We start from the raw sequence: 14,021 nt of genomic DNA on the forward strand, positions 1-14,021 counted from the left end.
TTATCTTAAGTTCATTTCATTACAGAATCAATTGCATACATAAATATTGATCACAACTCACTCCACATTCTATAAAGCCAAAAGAGGGAGCAATAATCTTGTTGACAAGCTTCCCATATACAAGCACATTTTTTGACACACTCATCATCATATTTATCTCTTCCATATTTTCTTTTTGCTTAAATATATTTAGCAAGAGCAAGAAGATAATTTCTTCATCTCACTAACTTCAAAATCAGGACCAGAAATAACATCAATTTTCAATCCTTTAAGAAATCCATTATTAGTCTCTTTGATGTGATTTCCATTAGCACCAGAACCCACCAGCAAAGTCTTTCTTGATACCATATTGAATATTTCTTCTAAGAGTTTAAAGAAGGCTGATTCAACATTGTGGCCGCTAAGAGCTGATGTCTCAGAGAAAAACAGCCCCTGCCTCTCTGCAAATTCGACCGCGTCTTCAGTTGGAACTGCCCTCGAGTCAACTAGATCAGCTTTGTTACCGATCAACATGATTACAATGGAACTATCGGCGTGAGCCCTGAGTTCCTCAACCCATCTAGCTACATGATCAAATGTCTGTCTCTTTGTTATATCGTAAACTAACAAGGCTCCTAGCGCTCCTCTGTAGTATGCACTTGTCACTGCTCTGTACCTGTTCAACTCAGGGGACAATGTACATTATAGAGACGTACTGACTTTAGTTCAAACTATATATACAAATGAAAATTTTCAAAAATTTATAAACTTCGAACTAAGTTCACTTTTTTATATGTGTGTGTGTGACAAGAAGTATGGTGCTAACTGCTACGGCTACCTATCTTGCACTCTATTTCATTTGCTTTTGCACCCTCATCTTTCTAAATATCGCAATGTAACAAGTAAGGTTAAGTAACGAAAACTTGATAATCATGGTATAATAATGTTGTTAGGAAGAATTTTTGATGTTAGATGCATTGATCTAGATTATTATGTTGACATTCAACTTTAAATTGATCCTCATGGCAGTAGGAGCGGATTTAAAGCCCAAATTACAGTGCATGTAAACCCATCTTTCCGTCAAATTAGATATTTTCTGTACATATTCCATAAAATTGATCTAATATTATCTGTTAGCATCCATGTTGTAAAAAGCATAATGGTGCACTTGGTTAAAGGCTGAGTTAATACCCAAAGGAACATGAATCAATTCCCACTTAATGCTCACTTTTCTCCACAGAATTGGAACAAAAATTGGGTCAATTTAAAGAACGCATATCAATGAATCATCAAATTCATTCAAGAAAAGCCAGAGTGTGTAGTGATTTTTACTCCCAACAGCAAGAGTGATCAAGTGATCATCGAATTGTTTAGTAGTGCACTCATGTTCTAGAAATCCTAGATTCGTCTCTCTCCCGTGGACTTATCGAGTATAGTTATAGAATGTTTAAGATATTTTATTAAAGGGTAACAAACTACAGCCACACTGGGAATGCTACATGTTCAATGTTTGTGTTTCATTAATGTAATTGTTAAAGATGGTGAAATTGGCATGTGATAGCTGGAATAACATTGTCACAATATGAACACATGATATCACCATATCTTAACAGCTACAGAATCAAATATGATTGGGGCCCTCATTATGTTAGAGTATGAAAGGTAGCAGGTACAATCAATTTATTAATTCCATCCACAACCGGGTTGCTGGTACTGTGCTTAGCTTGACTAAACATCACTACAATCTCTCAAAATTAAATTATTAGGCAACTCCATTGACTTAGTAATTGCACAAGTGCTGTAACGCAACTTCATATTGGGTTCAAAATGTAAAATGAACACAGTGCATATAACAGTAGTCATCATGAAACTAATGTTGAATCTAAAACAGCTCAAATTATACACTTTTAGGTCAAACTCAGCCGTTTTTTCTGAAATGGTCTCACAGTATCAACTACACTTTATATGTAGCTTCCTTTTCTTTTTAGTGACTTATTTGACAACTAAGTGGAAGGAAAACTAAACTGGCATTTATGTGAACATGAATGAATCAATTACTTATACTACTAATTAGAAGAAGAGAGGAAAAAAAGGAAAAGAAACAGAAAGGCAAACCTTTCTTGCCCTGCAGTGTCCCAGATCTGAGCCTTAATCACTTTGGACTGAATAGAAACAGTTCTAGTCTGAAACTCAACACCAATTGTTGATTTTGAGTCAAAACAGAACTCATTCTTAGCAAACCTGGAAAGCACCTGAGTTTTCCCAACAGCAGAGTCCCCAATCACCACCACCTTAAACACATAATCTATTTTATCCTCATTATGATGAACCCCATTCACACGATTCATTTGATCTTGCTGCTGCTGCTTCTGATCCTCAACACCACTCATTTCTTGGTTCATCGTCTTGTTTCAATGTCCCAACCCAACTCTACTGGCTCCTTAAATTCTTCACACACAATAATACCGAAAAATTGAATATATGATATGTTGGAGTCACAAAAAAAGATAGAAGAGCTTAAATTAAACTTGTTTACTTTACTGGTCCGCCAAGTCTAGCTGTTGCATTTGTATATAGTGACACTGGACAAGAACCTGACATGAATCGTTTCGATTCGACCACGGAGTAAATGTGTGTGTATGTTGGTTTGTTTTGAAGCTTCAATTATGGCTACGTTGGACTAGTACTGTCCATTTATGTAAAGACTGGTACTATGTTGATTAATTTCTAATGTTGAATAATTGGGGTCTTAAACTCTTAATTTAAGGCGAAATGCCCGGGAAAATGTGATGTATTTAACCTTTCATGAAAACAACTAATGATTATGGGGGGGCCATAATGCTTATGTGCCTTATAATTACAACAACCTTGTTCCAATTATTAAAGTTTAATCAAAAAGCTAAATTTAATTGGTTTGGTGTGTAGCCCTACACCAGACAACCAAAACGGGGCCCTTAGCCGAACTAAAATGACAAAACCTCATGGAACCCTAACTTCTGTAGCATCAATTTAAAAATGATATATACTTCGTATTTTTTAATTTTGTCAGCTTTTAGTTTGATATGAAATTTAAGAAAAAAAAATAAAAGATTTGATAAAATGTATCAAAATGTTCATGTAATGTAAAAGTTAAAATTAAAAAACTATCAATAGAAAAAACGTTTTTTTTGAAAAAAAAATAAGAAAACTAAGAGAAACAAATTAAAATGAAGGAAATAGTATATACTATCATATTCTATGCATGGTTCAAACATTGAAAACAACATCTAACAGAAATATAAGATAAAATTGCGTATAATAGATCTTTGTGATTGGGCTCTTCCCCAGACTCTGCGCTTAGCGGGGCTATAGTGCGCTGGCTGCCCCTTATCGTATTCAATGCATGGTTGGTGCATTGAGCAGAGGAAAATAACATTTATATTTTGTGAGTCTGCTTAGAATAATATTTTAACTATATTCTTTGACAGAATTGACTCATCAGAATCATGTACATAAGTCATTTAATTAGAAGTCAGAAATAACTTCTACCAATTCGTTTTTCTATATCTGTTCCTTAAGAAAAATCTCCATTTTAAGGTTTCAACAAGAAAGAGTGCAAAATGAGGGCGCTGCTCAGACATAAATGTTCATTCATGTGTTAGTATTTCGTAAAAGATAACTAATATGATAACGACCAAAATGCTCAATTTTGACAAGAATAAAGCAAAAATTTGTACCCCTCCCCATTTTTTTGTTGAACAAAAGAGAATAAATGCCTTTAATGTACTGTTCCAGCAAATTCACGTGACTACATGTAACCTTAAATCTTAATGCAATCTGATAACTCTAAATATCTATTATTTTAGACAATAAATTTTAAAAAAATTCTCATATTTTTCAAAAGTCTTTCCTAATAAAATTATATCATATAAATTAGGACGGAGGGAATATCTTTTACCGAATGCAGGATGAAGGTTAGGCATATGCATGGTAACTGTAGTGAAGTAACAAGTCATGATTGAATGGTCAAAAAGAGAAAGCAGGGGGGATTCTCATTTACTTGAGAGTGGCAGCACCGCCACTATTATTTGCCAATTTATTGTCTAAACCAAAAACCATAATATAAGGGAACGTTTAAATCAAATTAATTAACTTAAGTATTTAAAAAATTCAAGTTAGAATGCATAACTATGACTAACATGTGTATGCAAGAAACGTCTTGCGTTTCTTAATTTGGTTTAAATACTGGGCAAATAATTTTTGTATAACTTACATAAATCTCGTAGTATTAAGAATTAATTATATTTTATTTTTACTTTTTTTTAAAATTACAAAAATCTCTTAAAATTGATGTATTTCGGATACATCACTATATTGTCTGATACATAACTCGTCAATACATTACCTTATTTACTGTTGCGCTAAAAAGGAAAAAGATATCAAATTAAATGTCAGTTCCACAAATCAGGCAAAATAAATTGATATCAATCTCTCCCAAAATAGTAACAGTTTCAAGCAATTCAAATTTCAATTTTCTTCACCCCAATTTATCCCAAATTGCAATAAATTTACTTCTTCATCATCCATTTTATTCTTTCCAATTCATCAATTATCAATATTTTTTAATTTTTTTTTAGCCTTTTCATTTATAAATTTCTGATACATATGGATGATACTCTATTTTTTAGTAGTGTGATCACCCAATCAGTCGAAGAAGGATGTCTCTTCAACTTTAAAATCGAACGTCCAAAAAATGGAGAAGGTCGAGTTGTTGGTGGCTTCGGTAAGGACTTTGGGTTGAGATCCATGGGTAACTCCATTGTTGAAAGTGAAGAAAAGCTAGAGGAGTTAATAAAGAGTAAAGGAGAAAGTGTAGAATGATTTCTTCATCATTCTTTTTTGCTTTCAACATACCGGATTGTTGATTATTTTTTTTAATTTTTTGTTGTTCATCTTTTTGTGATAGATATTGGTTCAGATTTTTAATATATCTAGTTATTTTTGTTTCTTAAATTAATGTATAATGCCTTTTTTCACCATTATAATATATTACATTTTTATTATGCATGGTGTATCGTGTTCGAATATTAGTTTTGATACATAACATTAATTTATTCAAACAAAAATTCATTTGTACATTGTTCATAGTTTTGTATCAAATACATAACTATTATCAGATACATACACTCACACTTATTCAACTAAAAAGTTATGTATCTGTAGACATTATCAAATATTATTGTTTGATATATAAATTCTAATGTTTTTATAACAATATCAGTTTGTATCATATTCATAGTTATGCATATGACACAACATTGATAGAGGAACTGATTGATTTTTATTTTTGTTGTTAATCTTTTTCTGATACATATGAGTTATGATCTATTTTCATAACTAAACTTGTGTGTCTCGTGCCTTTAATTATTTATTTGATACATAATTATTACAAATTGTGTAATCTATCATGTATGGTTGTTGTTATGTGTCTGCAATCTTTAATTTTTGTTCGGACTTATTCAAATTAGAAGGTTATGTGTCTGTGTACATTACCCAATAAATACACTTGATACATAAATCGTAATGTTCTATAGCTAAAACATTGTGTGTCAAATTAATTGATACATACATGATACATTATATATAGCAAATTCAATAGTTCTCAAATTTTATTTCATGTACCATATACATATCAACTCACTATTGTGTTATGTATCACACACAAAAAATATGTTACTGAAAAAATTACATGTCTAATGTATCTTTTATAAAATGCAGTATTTCTCAAACAAAATGATATACATAAATAGTAAAGTACCATGCACTAATTTTTTTGGCATGAAACATAAATTCAAATTTATATTAAATGCGTTTGATACATAGCGACCACCACACAATATGTATCAACAATTTTTTTAAGATGAAAAACCTAAAAAAAAATTATCAAAAACTTGAATTGATAGAAAGAGATCTACATCTTAATTAAATAACTTGAAATTATTAATTGGAAAGAGAATATTTGAAATTCAAAAACAGATTAATGAATGTAACTGTGGAGAGATTTGTGGCGTTAAAAAGAAGGAAAAATCATAGGTATTGAATTTCGAATTGATGTATCCGAAAAAAAGGGATGATGAGAGCAAAAGATGAAATTTTTGATATTTTTTGAAACGGTAGAAAAAATAAAAAAATATGATAAAAAAGAGTATGTAGTTAAATAATTTCGACATAATTGTTTACCGTATTATATACAGGTAATTTATAAGTAAGTACTACTTTATAGATACATTTATGTAAGAAATGCCATTGTCAACATATTTACCATGTTCTTAGGGTTGTTCACGAAAAATCCCAAAATGTATATCTTTTGGTTTGGTTTGATTTTGATTTTTAATTTTAATAATTGATAGTATTTGATTTGATTTTGAGCAAAAAAAAAAAGGCAAAATTATCGATCTAAATCAACTATATAAATATCTATTTAAAAATAGTAATTTTTAAAACTTTACAATAAATATTAATCTTTTACACTCTTGATTTATAATAAAGGTGTTTGCTTTTATAGAACTTTTCTTTGAATTCTTTGATTTTTTATTATTATTTAATTCAATTATCGTCAAGATATCTCTGTATTTATCAGTTTGACAACTACATCTTTAATGTTTTGCACAAAAACAAATCATTATAAGATTTTTTTTATGTTTCTTGAAAATGGTTAAATTCTTAGATAATGCATACATTTTTTTTTTGTGGAGAAACTACATGTATAACTTGATTATGTTTCTTCTTTTTTCAAATAGTAATTGATTTGGTAGTGTTATGATAAAATATAGTAAATCTAATATGTACTTGAAAGTATATTGTCATATATTTAAATAAAAATCGATAAAAAATAAATAATTAAAAGAACCTAACAAAAATGAAGCAATGAAATACCACCGGAATAATCGAAATTTCCTACACAATCCATCATCAACTTGTGTGTATTAACCAAACATGTTTGCAATTTTTCAAATTAAAAGTTGATATCTTCCCCTCATCAATTTATTTGAATTGAAAATTTTCAACTCTAATTTTATTCCAGTTTTATCGAGAGAGCCACCCCATTTTTGAAAATATGTGGAATTATGAACATTATTAAGTTACGGTTACAAACAACATAATCAAAGGCTTATACGATTATTTTTGTTTGTTTGTTTGTTATGGTTACAAATAGCACAATCATCATGTACCGTCAATCTTTTAAGGGTTCAAATTCTTCCAGAATCTATCTATTTTATTTTTCACATTCCAAAATCCATCTCTCACTAATCCGACAAGTGTACCAACTAGCACGTCACAGTCAGAACTGGGACTGACAAAACTTGATGGTGTGCGGGTCCAAAAAAATTTTAAAACGTTTCCTTCGGCCTTAACGTACCGGCCCCAAAACAAGAAGCTGCTACAACATGTGTCTGGTGGTTGACAAGTTGTCCTCAACTCTCTCTCACACCTTTCCCACCACAATTCACCTAATATATACTTTATTTTTGGTCAAATGAAGGCAAAACATGAGTTTTACTTATAATTTTTTTATTACTTAATGATCGTCTTCCTTTAAATTGGGACTGTTTTGGTTAAATTATTTGAGTCAAGTGCTGCATGAACTTGAATGTATATATTACGTGTTGGGTTATGTGGGATTGAATGTTGATGATGAGAAGAGCTGAGGCGAAGGGAGTATAGTTATTTGAAAAGGAAAATCTCACCACAAAATTAGGATCACTCATTTTCACTTTTCTAAAGCACAATTATTTGTTAAGTCATGAATAAAGTAAAACTCTCTTTTAGTGAGCTCGTTCACATTATCAGTCTCAAGATCGTATAAAAATAAAAAGTTATAAAAATTAATCAAAATAACCTCTTTATCTTATAAAAATAAATTTACATTTATCATAACCTTTTCAGATCTCACGTATAATTACATTTGATTCGTTGATTTTGTTGTTTGTAAAAAAAAACAAAAGGCAACTAAGGTCTTTTAAGAGTGAAAAATAATTAGTAATAATGTTACAAGATTAAAAGAGAGAGGAGTTAAGGGTAATTTTGTAAGAAAGTTAAGCAAGAAATGTAAAAAGCAAGAAGTTTGTCTCGGAGCGGCGGGTAGACTCAGAAGCCAACATCGAAACATCGTAGTCACCGAGTTTTGGCCATGTTAATCTCCCCAAAGTTTGCCGGCCACCGACGACGGGTCTACACCTCAATCAACTTCACCCACTTGTTCTCAACCGTCGCCGCCGCCGATGATGATGACGACCCCTTCAAGATCCACCCGTCGTACCAGCACCTAGCCACCATCAAATCCAAATCGGAGCTCCTCCAGTCCTACACCGTCACCCCACCCATCAAACCGTGGCCCCGATACCTCTCCCATAAAAGACTCACCTCACTCGTCAAATCCCAGCATGATATTAACCTTTCCCTCCAAATTTTTCACCACGCTGGCAACTTCCACCCTGGTTTTTTCCATAATTACGAAACCTACCACTCCATCATCAACAAGCTCTGCCGTGCTCGGGCCTTTGATAAAGTGGAGACCCTTTTAACTGAATTACGAAATTCCGGCATCAAATGTGGGGAAGTTTTGTTTGTAAATGTGATTCGGAACTATGGGATTGCTAGTAAGCCCAAATTTGCCCTTAAGACCTTTCTGCGAATTGAAAAATTTGGAGTTCAGAGGTCAGTCAGGTCATTTAATGCTTTGTTGAATGCTTTAGTACAAAACAAAGAGTATGATTTTGTTTACGCTTTGTTTAAGAATTGCCAGAAGAAGTTGCATATAACGCCCACTGTGTTTACTTGTAACATCTTGTTGAATGCTTTGTGTAAGAAAGAAGATATTAATAGTGCAATTAAGGTTCTTGATGAGATGCCTGTGATGGGAATAGTTCCCAATATTGTGAGCTACACGACCATTTTGGGTTGTTATGTATCAATTGGTGATTTAGTTGGCGCGAAGAGGATGTTTGATGAAATTGTTGATAGAGGGTGGTTGCCTGATGCGACGACGTACACTATCTTGATGCATGGTTTTGTTAAGCAAGGGAAATTTATTGATGCAGTTAAGATAATGGATGAGATGGAAGACAATGGGATTGGGCCAAATGAAGTAACATATGGAATTATGATTGAGGCGTTTTGCAAGGAAAGGAAGTCTGGTGAAGCAGTTAATTTACTTAATGATATGCTAGATAAGAGGTATATACCAAGCCCAACTCTTTGCTCTAAGGTGATTGATGTCTTGTGTGAAGAGGGAAAGGTTGAGGAGGCGTGTGATTTGTGGAAGAAACTATTGATAAAGAATTGTACTCCAGATAATACAATATCGAGCACACTTATTCACTGGCTCTGTAAGAAGGGACAGATTAGGGAAGCAAGGAAATTGTTTGATGAGTTTGAGAAGAGTTCGAGTCCTAGTGTTTTGACATATAACATGCTTATTGCAGGGATGTGTGAGAGAGGAGAGCTGCATGAAGCTGGGAGGTTATGGGATGATATGGTAGACAAGGGATGCATTCCCAATGCTTTTACTTACAACATGTTGATCAAAGGTTTTTGCAAAGTTGGAAATGCAAAGGAAGGAATTAGAGTTCTGGAAGAGATGCTTGACAAAGAGTGTCACCCAAACAAATCTACTTATTCCATCTTAATCAAGGGGCTTCTTGACTCTGAACTCAAAGCAGATGTTGTAAGGGTGCTTGCACTGGCTGCGTCAGGTGATGTTGATCCTGAAACTTGGGGAGTCCTTGTGACCAAGTTTGTTACTGATATTCAAAATGTGTGTTCCGTTTTGGATAAGATATTTTCGAAGAATGAAGTGTAAATGTTTGTTCTAACGCTCTTCATGCCCAACATCTGATTTTAAAGTGGGAGCAAGCATGGTTCACCGAAGAAATACCCATTAATGAGAGTATTGGTGATGGTCTCGGTGCCTTGTTCAAGATGGTACAAGCTCCCATGTGCAAACATTTCTGAAGTTCAGAAGTACCTTGATATTCTTTGGACGACTATGCCGGAGCCGTTTGTGGAAGGAGACTGGAAAATGAACGTGTGAAACATGAGATATGCTGTTTGTTGACAACATAAAAGCGTCAAAGAAGTAAAAGGGAATGGCTTTTTAACTATTTATACAGCTCTAGCACTGTATTACTCTGAGATAGATTAGGTTAACTAATATTGTTGTAAATTATGTCCTTTGTCTTATCATGACCTAATATATATTCTGTGTAAAGGAAGGACATACTTGGAGGATCAATCCCATAGCCCTTCACATAAATATATACACTACATCATCATGAAATGTCCTCTTCCTTTCTTCACATATAAGTAGAAAGAAAACTATGGCCATGACACTGTTATGTTAGTCATTTCTAGCTCTACAACACAAGAAATTCTTTTTGCACTTGTCTAATCACATTACAGCCAAAAAAAAGAAGAGAGATATCTATGGAAGAAAAAAAGCAAAGCTTTGAATTTTTTTTTATCTACTTAGAGATATGATGCCTATGCCAAGCAAATTTACAAAAAATTATCTTGCTGCACATCTCAAAGTTGCTTCCGGAATTGTTCCAATAGGTGGCCAAAATGTAGAGGAGGGGGTTTCCTTTTTGATTGTTTTCATTTGATTAATGTAATGAATCAGGCTCCCTCTACCTGGGCTTGTTGGTAATTTGCTGATGAATAAAAATGCTTCACGAGGAGGCAAGCATCATAACAGACTAAGATGCCTTCATCTTCTTCATCGAAGTTGGTAACACTTTTGCTATTTCCTAAACTTCTTTCTTACTGCTTCTAGTGTTTCTGTCTTGTTTACAAAGACTACTTCTCCAAGGCATATTATGTATTTAGTATATGACATCTAACATCATCCTGGTCCAACTCCAATGTATTTCCATTTGTGAGAGTAGGGTAACTCCACCGAGTTCTTATATACCCAGTAGGATTTCTAGCACATAACCAAAAAAATAGCTTCCTAATTTCTGCAGCAAAACTTGGCTTTTCTTCACCTCTATAATTGTCATATGCTTGTTATATGTATGTTATGAAGATTTGAACTATAGAGATTTGTTTTTTGGGGAAATTGCATCTTTTATCCCCCAGTAATTGGTAACATTTGGTTTTGGTCATTGTGATTCCCAAATTTGGACATTTAACCTTCAACAATTTTAAATGTTTGCTTTAGTCCTTCAGTAACAAACTCTCACAAAGCCTCCACTGCTTTAGTTGTATGTCTACTTATTTTAGCATATCCACTTTTTGAGGATATTTGCTGAGATTGCTTGGATCTTTTGTTTTCTTGCAAATACTCACTGCATGGTTCTTTCTGTGATTACTCTCCGCGCTTTTTCTGTTTGATCTGTTTTTTATGGTTGTACATTAGATGATTTTGTCTTACTGATGTCAAAGGAAGTGGTCTTCTAAAATTATAGGGAAGTCCTTTATCTTCGATATTCTTTACATCTGATTACTGTTTCGCAGTGATTGGAAAATAGCTTTGAACAGGTCAGGAATTTTTTCATAAAGATTCTTGCTGAGCTACTTTATCCTGGTACATGTAAAAGAACCAGATCGATTTTGGTCCTAGATGCAATGGCTTTTAAACCGGAGGTAGTTGTATGACAATGGACAAATGGTACTTCTTGGTTGCATAAAATTAACTGATGACTCACTGAATATACCAGACAAATCTGTAAAATAGCTGGTGGTGTTCTTATATCAGATCGAAAGCAATATCCTGGGAACTAACTGCAGGGGTAGCTATTATGTAACCATATTAAACTGAAGTGTCTGTTGTAAGTTTTTTAGTCCATTTGTCTGAATTTTAATTGGCTATAGGGTACTTAGCCTCTTCAGTTTGGGCTCTCACTAAATTTTGTTGTAGGAGCAAGGAGTGAAGCAGTTGACTTTCTTTTTCTAAGAGATATTCTGGCACCTTAGTATCCTGATGCATCTTTTGCACGATCCTTTTTAGTCTGTTTTAAAATAAGAATGATCATTTTTTTCTTTTTGGGTAACATTTTTTTTTATCTTTCCACGTGGTGTGTTTAAGACCACACAATTAAAGGATATTTTGATACATTTGACATAACTTTAATTTAGAACTACAAGATTGAAAAGTCTTCATTATTTTTTTTAAACTCTGTGCCAACTCAAACTAGGTCATTTGTTTTGAAACGGAGTGACTATATGATACTGAGAAGTCTCAAGAATCTAGTTCATTTATAGTCCTTTCGCTCGTTGAATCTCATATAACATGACAACAGCTAACATGACAGCAGCTAGCTGATTCAAAGAGTCTGTGTGGATTTGCAGTACTAAAGATGTTTTGATTGTTTGTGGCTTAGTGCAATTGTTATTTTATGGAAGCCTAAGCTGATGTGCGTCACTTAATAGTGATATCAAGAAAGACTTTTCCTCACTCGTCTTTTTTTCAGCATCAAGTAAATGGTTCCCTTTATCTCTACAAGTCAACTTGAGAATAAGAGCACATTTCCATTGTACTGAAGGTCTATAAGAAAGAAAAAACACTCTTTTCTGTGGAAATCCTGACCTCGTGGAATTTGCTCTCTTCATAGTCTTTATGGTTTATTTGACACATGGAGCATTAAGTATGAGCAATACAGAAACAAGGTCGTGATGATTTCGTCTACTCCCTCTATCAATCAAACAATTTAATTTTGAATGTGAATACCAGAATGAAATGTTTAATAAATTTTTTAAAATAAAATTATTATAAATTACAATAATTAATAATTTAAAATATTTAAAAAATTAAGATAAAAAAAGATTAATGAGAAATTTTCTATCGAACGCAAGCCAATAGTCGCAAGTCGTTTGTGGACCAGATTGCACATGAAGAGCCCATTCCAAATTACGTGGTGTACAAAGTCAAATAAATAATAAAAAAATATTTATATTGCAGTGCGATTAATTTAGATTTATATTTTTACTTTAGGGAAAGTATTTCCTATCAAAATATTTCTATGCCTAGCAACTTTATGCTCCCAAAATCCTTTGGCGGTAAACATGCCAATACACAAGTGACATATTTTGGAGTTTGGGCAAATTGGATGGGATTTTTTACTCGTTCAATCTGATTAGTCCAAATCTAAGAAAAACAATTTGGTCTAATCACAATTTCTCTTTCACAATAATAAAATAGAGTTCTGCTTAAGCTCAAAGGATCATTAGAAATCACAAGTGAGACGTCTGATTTCTGAAGAATAAATACTTCTCAAGTATTTTTCCATAAGTTCAAAATGTTTTAAGTATTTATTTATATACATACTTCAAGTATTCAAAAGTAAGAAATAAGTCGAGATATAAAGAAATATTCAAATTTGTGAGTTCAAATCATCTATTTATTGACAGTTGAATCTCACTATATGCGTAAAAATTATATCGTAATATTTGTGATGATAATACGAGTTCAAGACCACGCTTTCAGGCATTTAAATCAAACCAACAACAACATATCAGTGAAATCCTTCTAAATGGGGTCGGGAGGGTATTGTGTACATACACCTTATCATTAACTCGTAGAGGTAGAGAGACTGTTCTCGAAAGACCCTCGGCTCAAGTGTGATAATTGAAATATAATAAACAACACATGATCATAACGATACAGTTACGACTAGTACTGCGATAGACACTAACAAGCCTAAACCTTCACAAAAAAAAGACATATTTCTTTTGTTGTGTCTTTCCTTACCTTAAATACTCTTTTAACTTTCTATTCTAATACGCGACTTTTGCTCTTTTCTATCTAAAATAATATCATCGATAATATAAAGTTGCGTGACATTAAAACCCTTGATTTAGTTTCAAAGAAAAGACTCACATAGACTTCTTAAAATGGACATACTTTAAATATCATAACCCTCATCATTTCTTGAAATTAAATGCATAATATAAACTATTATAATTTGTTAGTGTACTTTTTTTCTTGTCTTAATTTTTTCAGACATGGCTGGAAAAACTCAAAAGTAAATAAGAATATAAGGTGACAACATCAATATAAGTTA

The 14,021-nt window shown here is 32.7% G+C and overlaps 2 protein-coding genes across 2 annotated transcripts; one reads left to right on the forward strand and one right to left on the reverse strand.

Annotated features, from left to right (window-relative positions):
- Nucleotides 1–2,768, reverse strand: LOC129886424 (ras-related protein RABA3). The gene is made up of 2 exons (XM_055961097.1): nt 2,095–2,768; nt 1–655 (listed from the first exon to the last, which is right to left on the reverse strand). The coding sequence occupies exons 1-2, from the start codon at nt 2,379–2,381 to the stop codon at nt 190–192; spliced, it is 753 nt and encodes a 250-aa protein (XP_055817072.1). The 5' UTR covers nt 2,382–2,768; the 3' UTR covers nt 1–189.
- Nucleotides 2,769–8,030: 5,262 nt separating this feature from the next.
- On the forward strand, nt 8,031–10,252 carry LOC129886425 (pentatricopeptide repeat-containing protein At5g16420, mitochondrial). The gene has a single exon (XM_055961098.1). The coding sequence runs from the start codon at nt 8,150–8,152 to the stop codon at nt 9,818–9,820; it is 1,671 nt and encodes a 556-aa protein (XP_055817073.1). The 5' UTR covers nt 8,031–8,149; the 3' UTR covers nt 9,821–10,252.
- Nucleotides 10,253–14,021: the final 3,769 nt, after the last annotated feature.

This window comes from Solanum dulcamara, chromosome 4 (assembly GCF_947179165.1).
Source record: "Solanum dulcamara chromosome 4, daSolDulc1.2, whole genome shotgun sequence".
Classification (NCBI taxonomy): domain Eukaryota; kingdom Viridiplantae; phylum Streptophyta; class Magnoliopsida; order Solanales; family Solanaceae; genus Solanum; species Solanum dulcamara.

Bases quoted from the DNA above. Each gene is read 5' to 3' on its own strand.
- LOC129886424 (XM_055961097.1), bottom strand. From the start codon at position 2,381: ATGAACCAAGAAATGAGTGGTGTTGAGGATCAGAAGCAGCAGCAGCAA. The intron at 656-2,094 runs GTTTGCCTTTCT...TGAGTTGAACAG, and splicing joins GACACTGCAGGGCAAGAAAG to GTACAGAGCAGTGACAAGTG.
- LOC129886425 (XM_055961098.1), top strand. From the start codon at position 8,150: ATGTTAATCTCCCCAAAGTTTGCCGGCCACCGACGACGGGTCTACACC.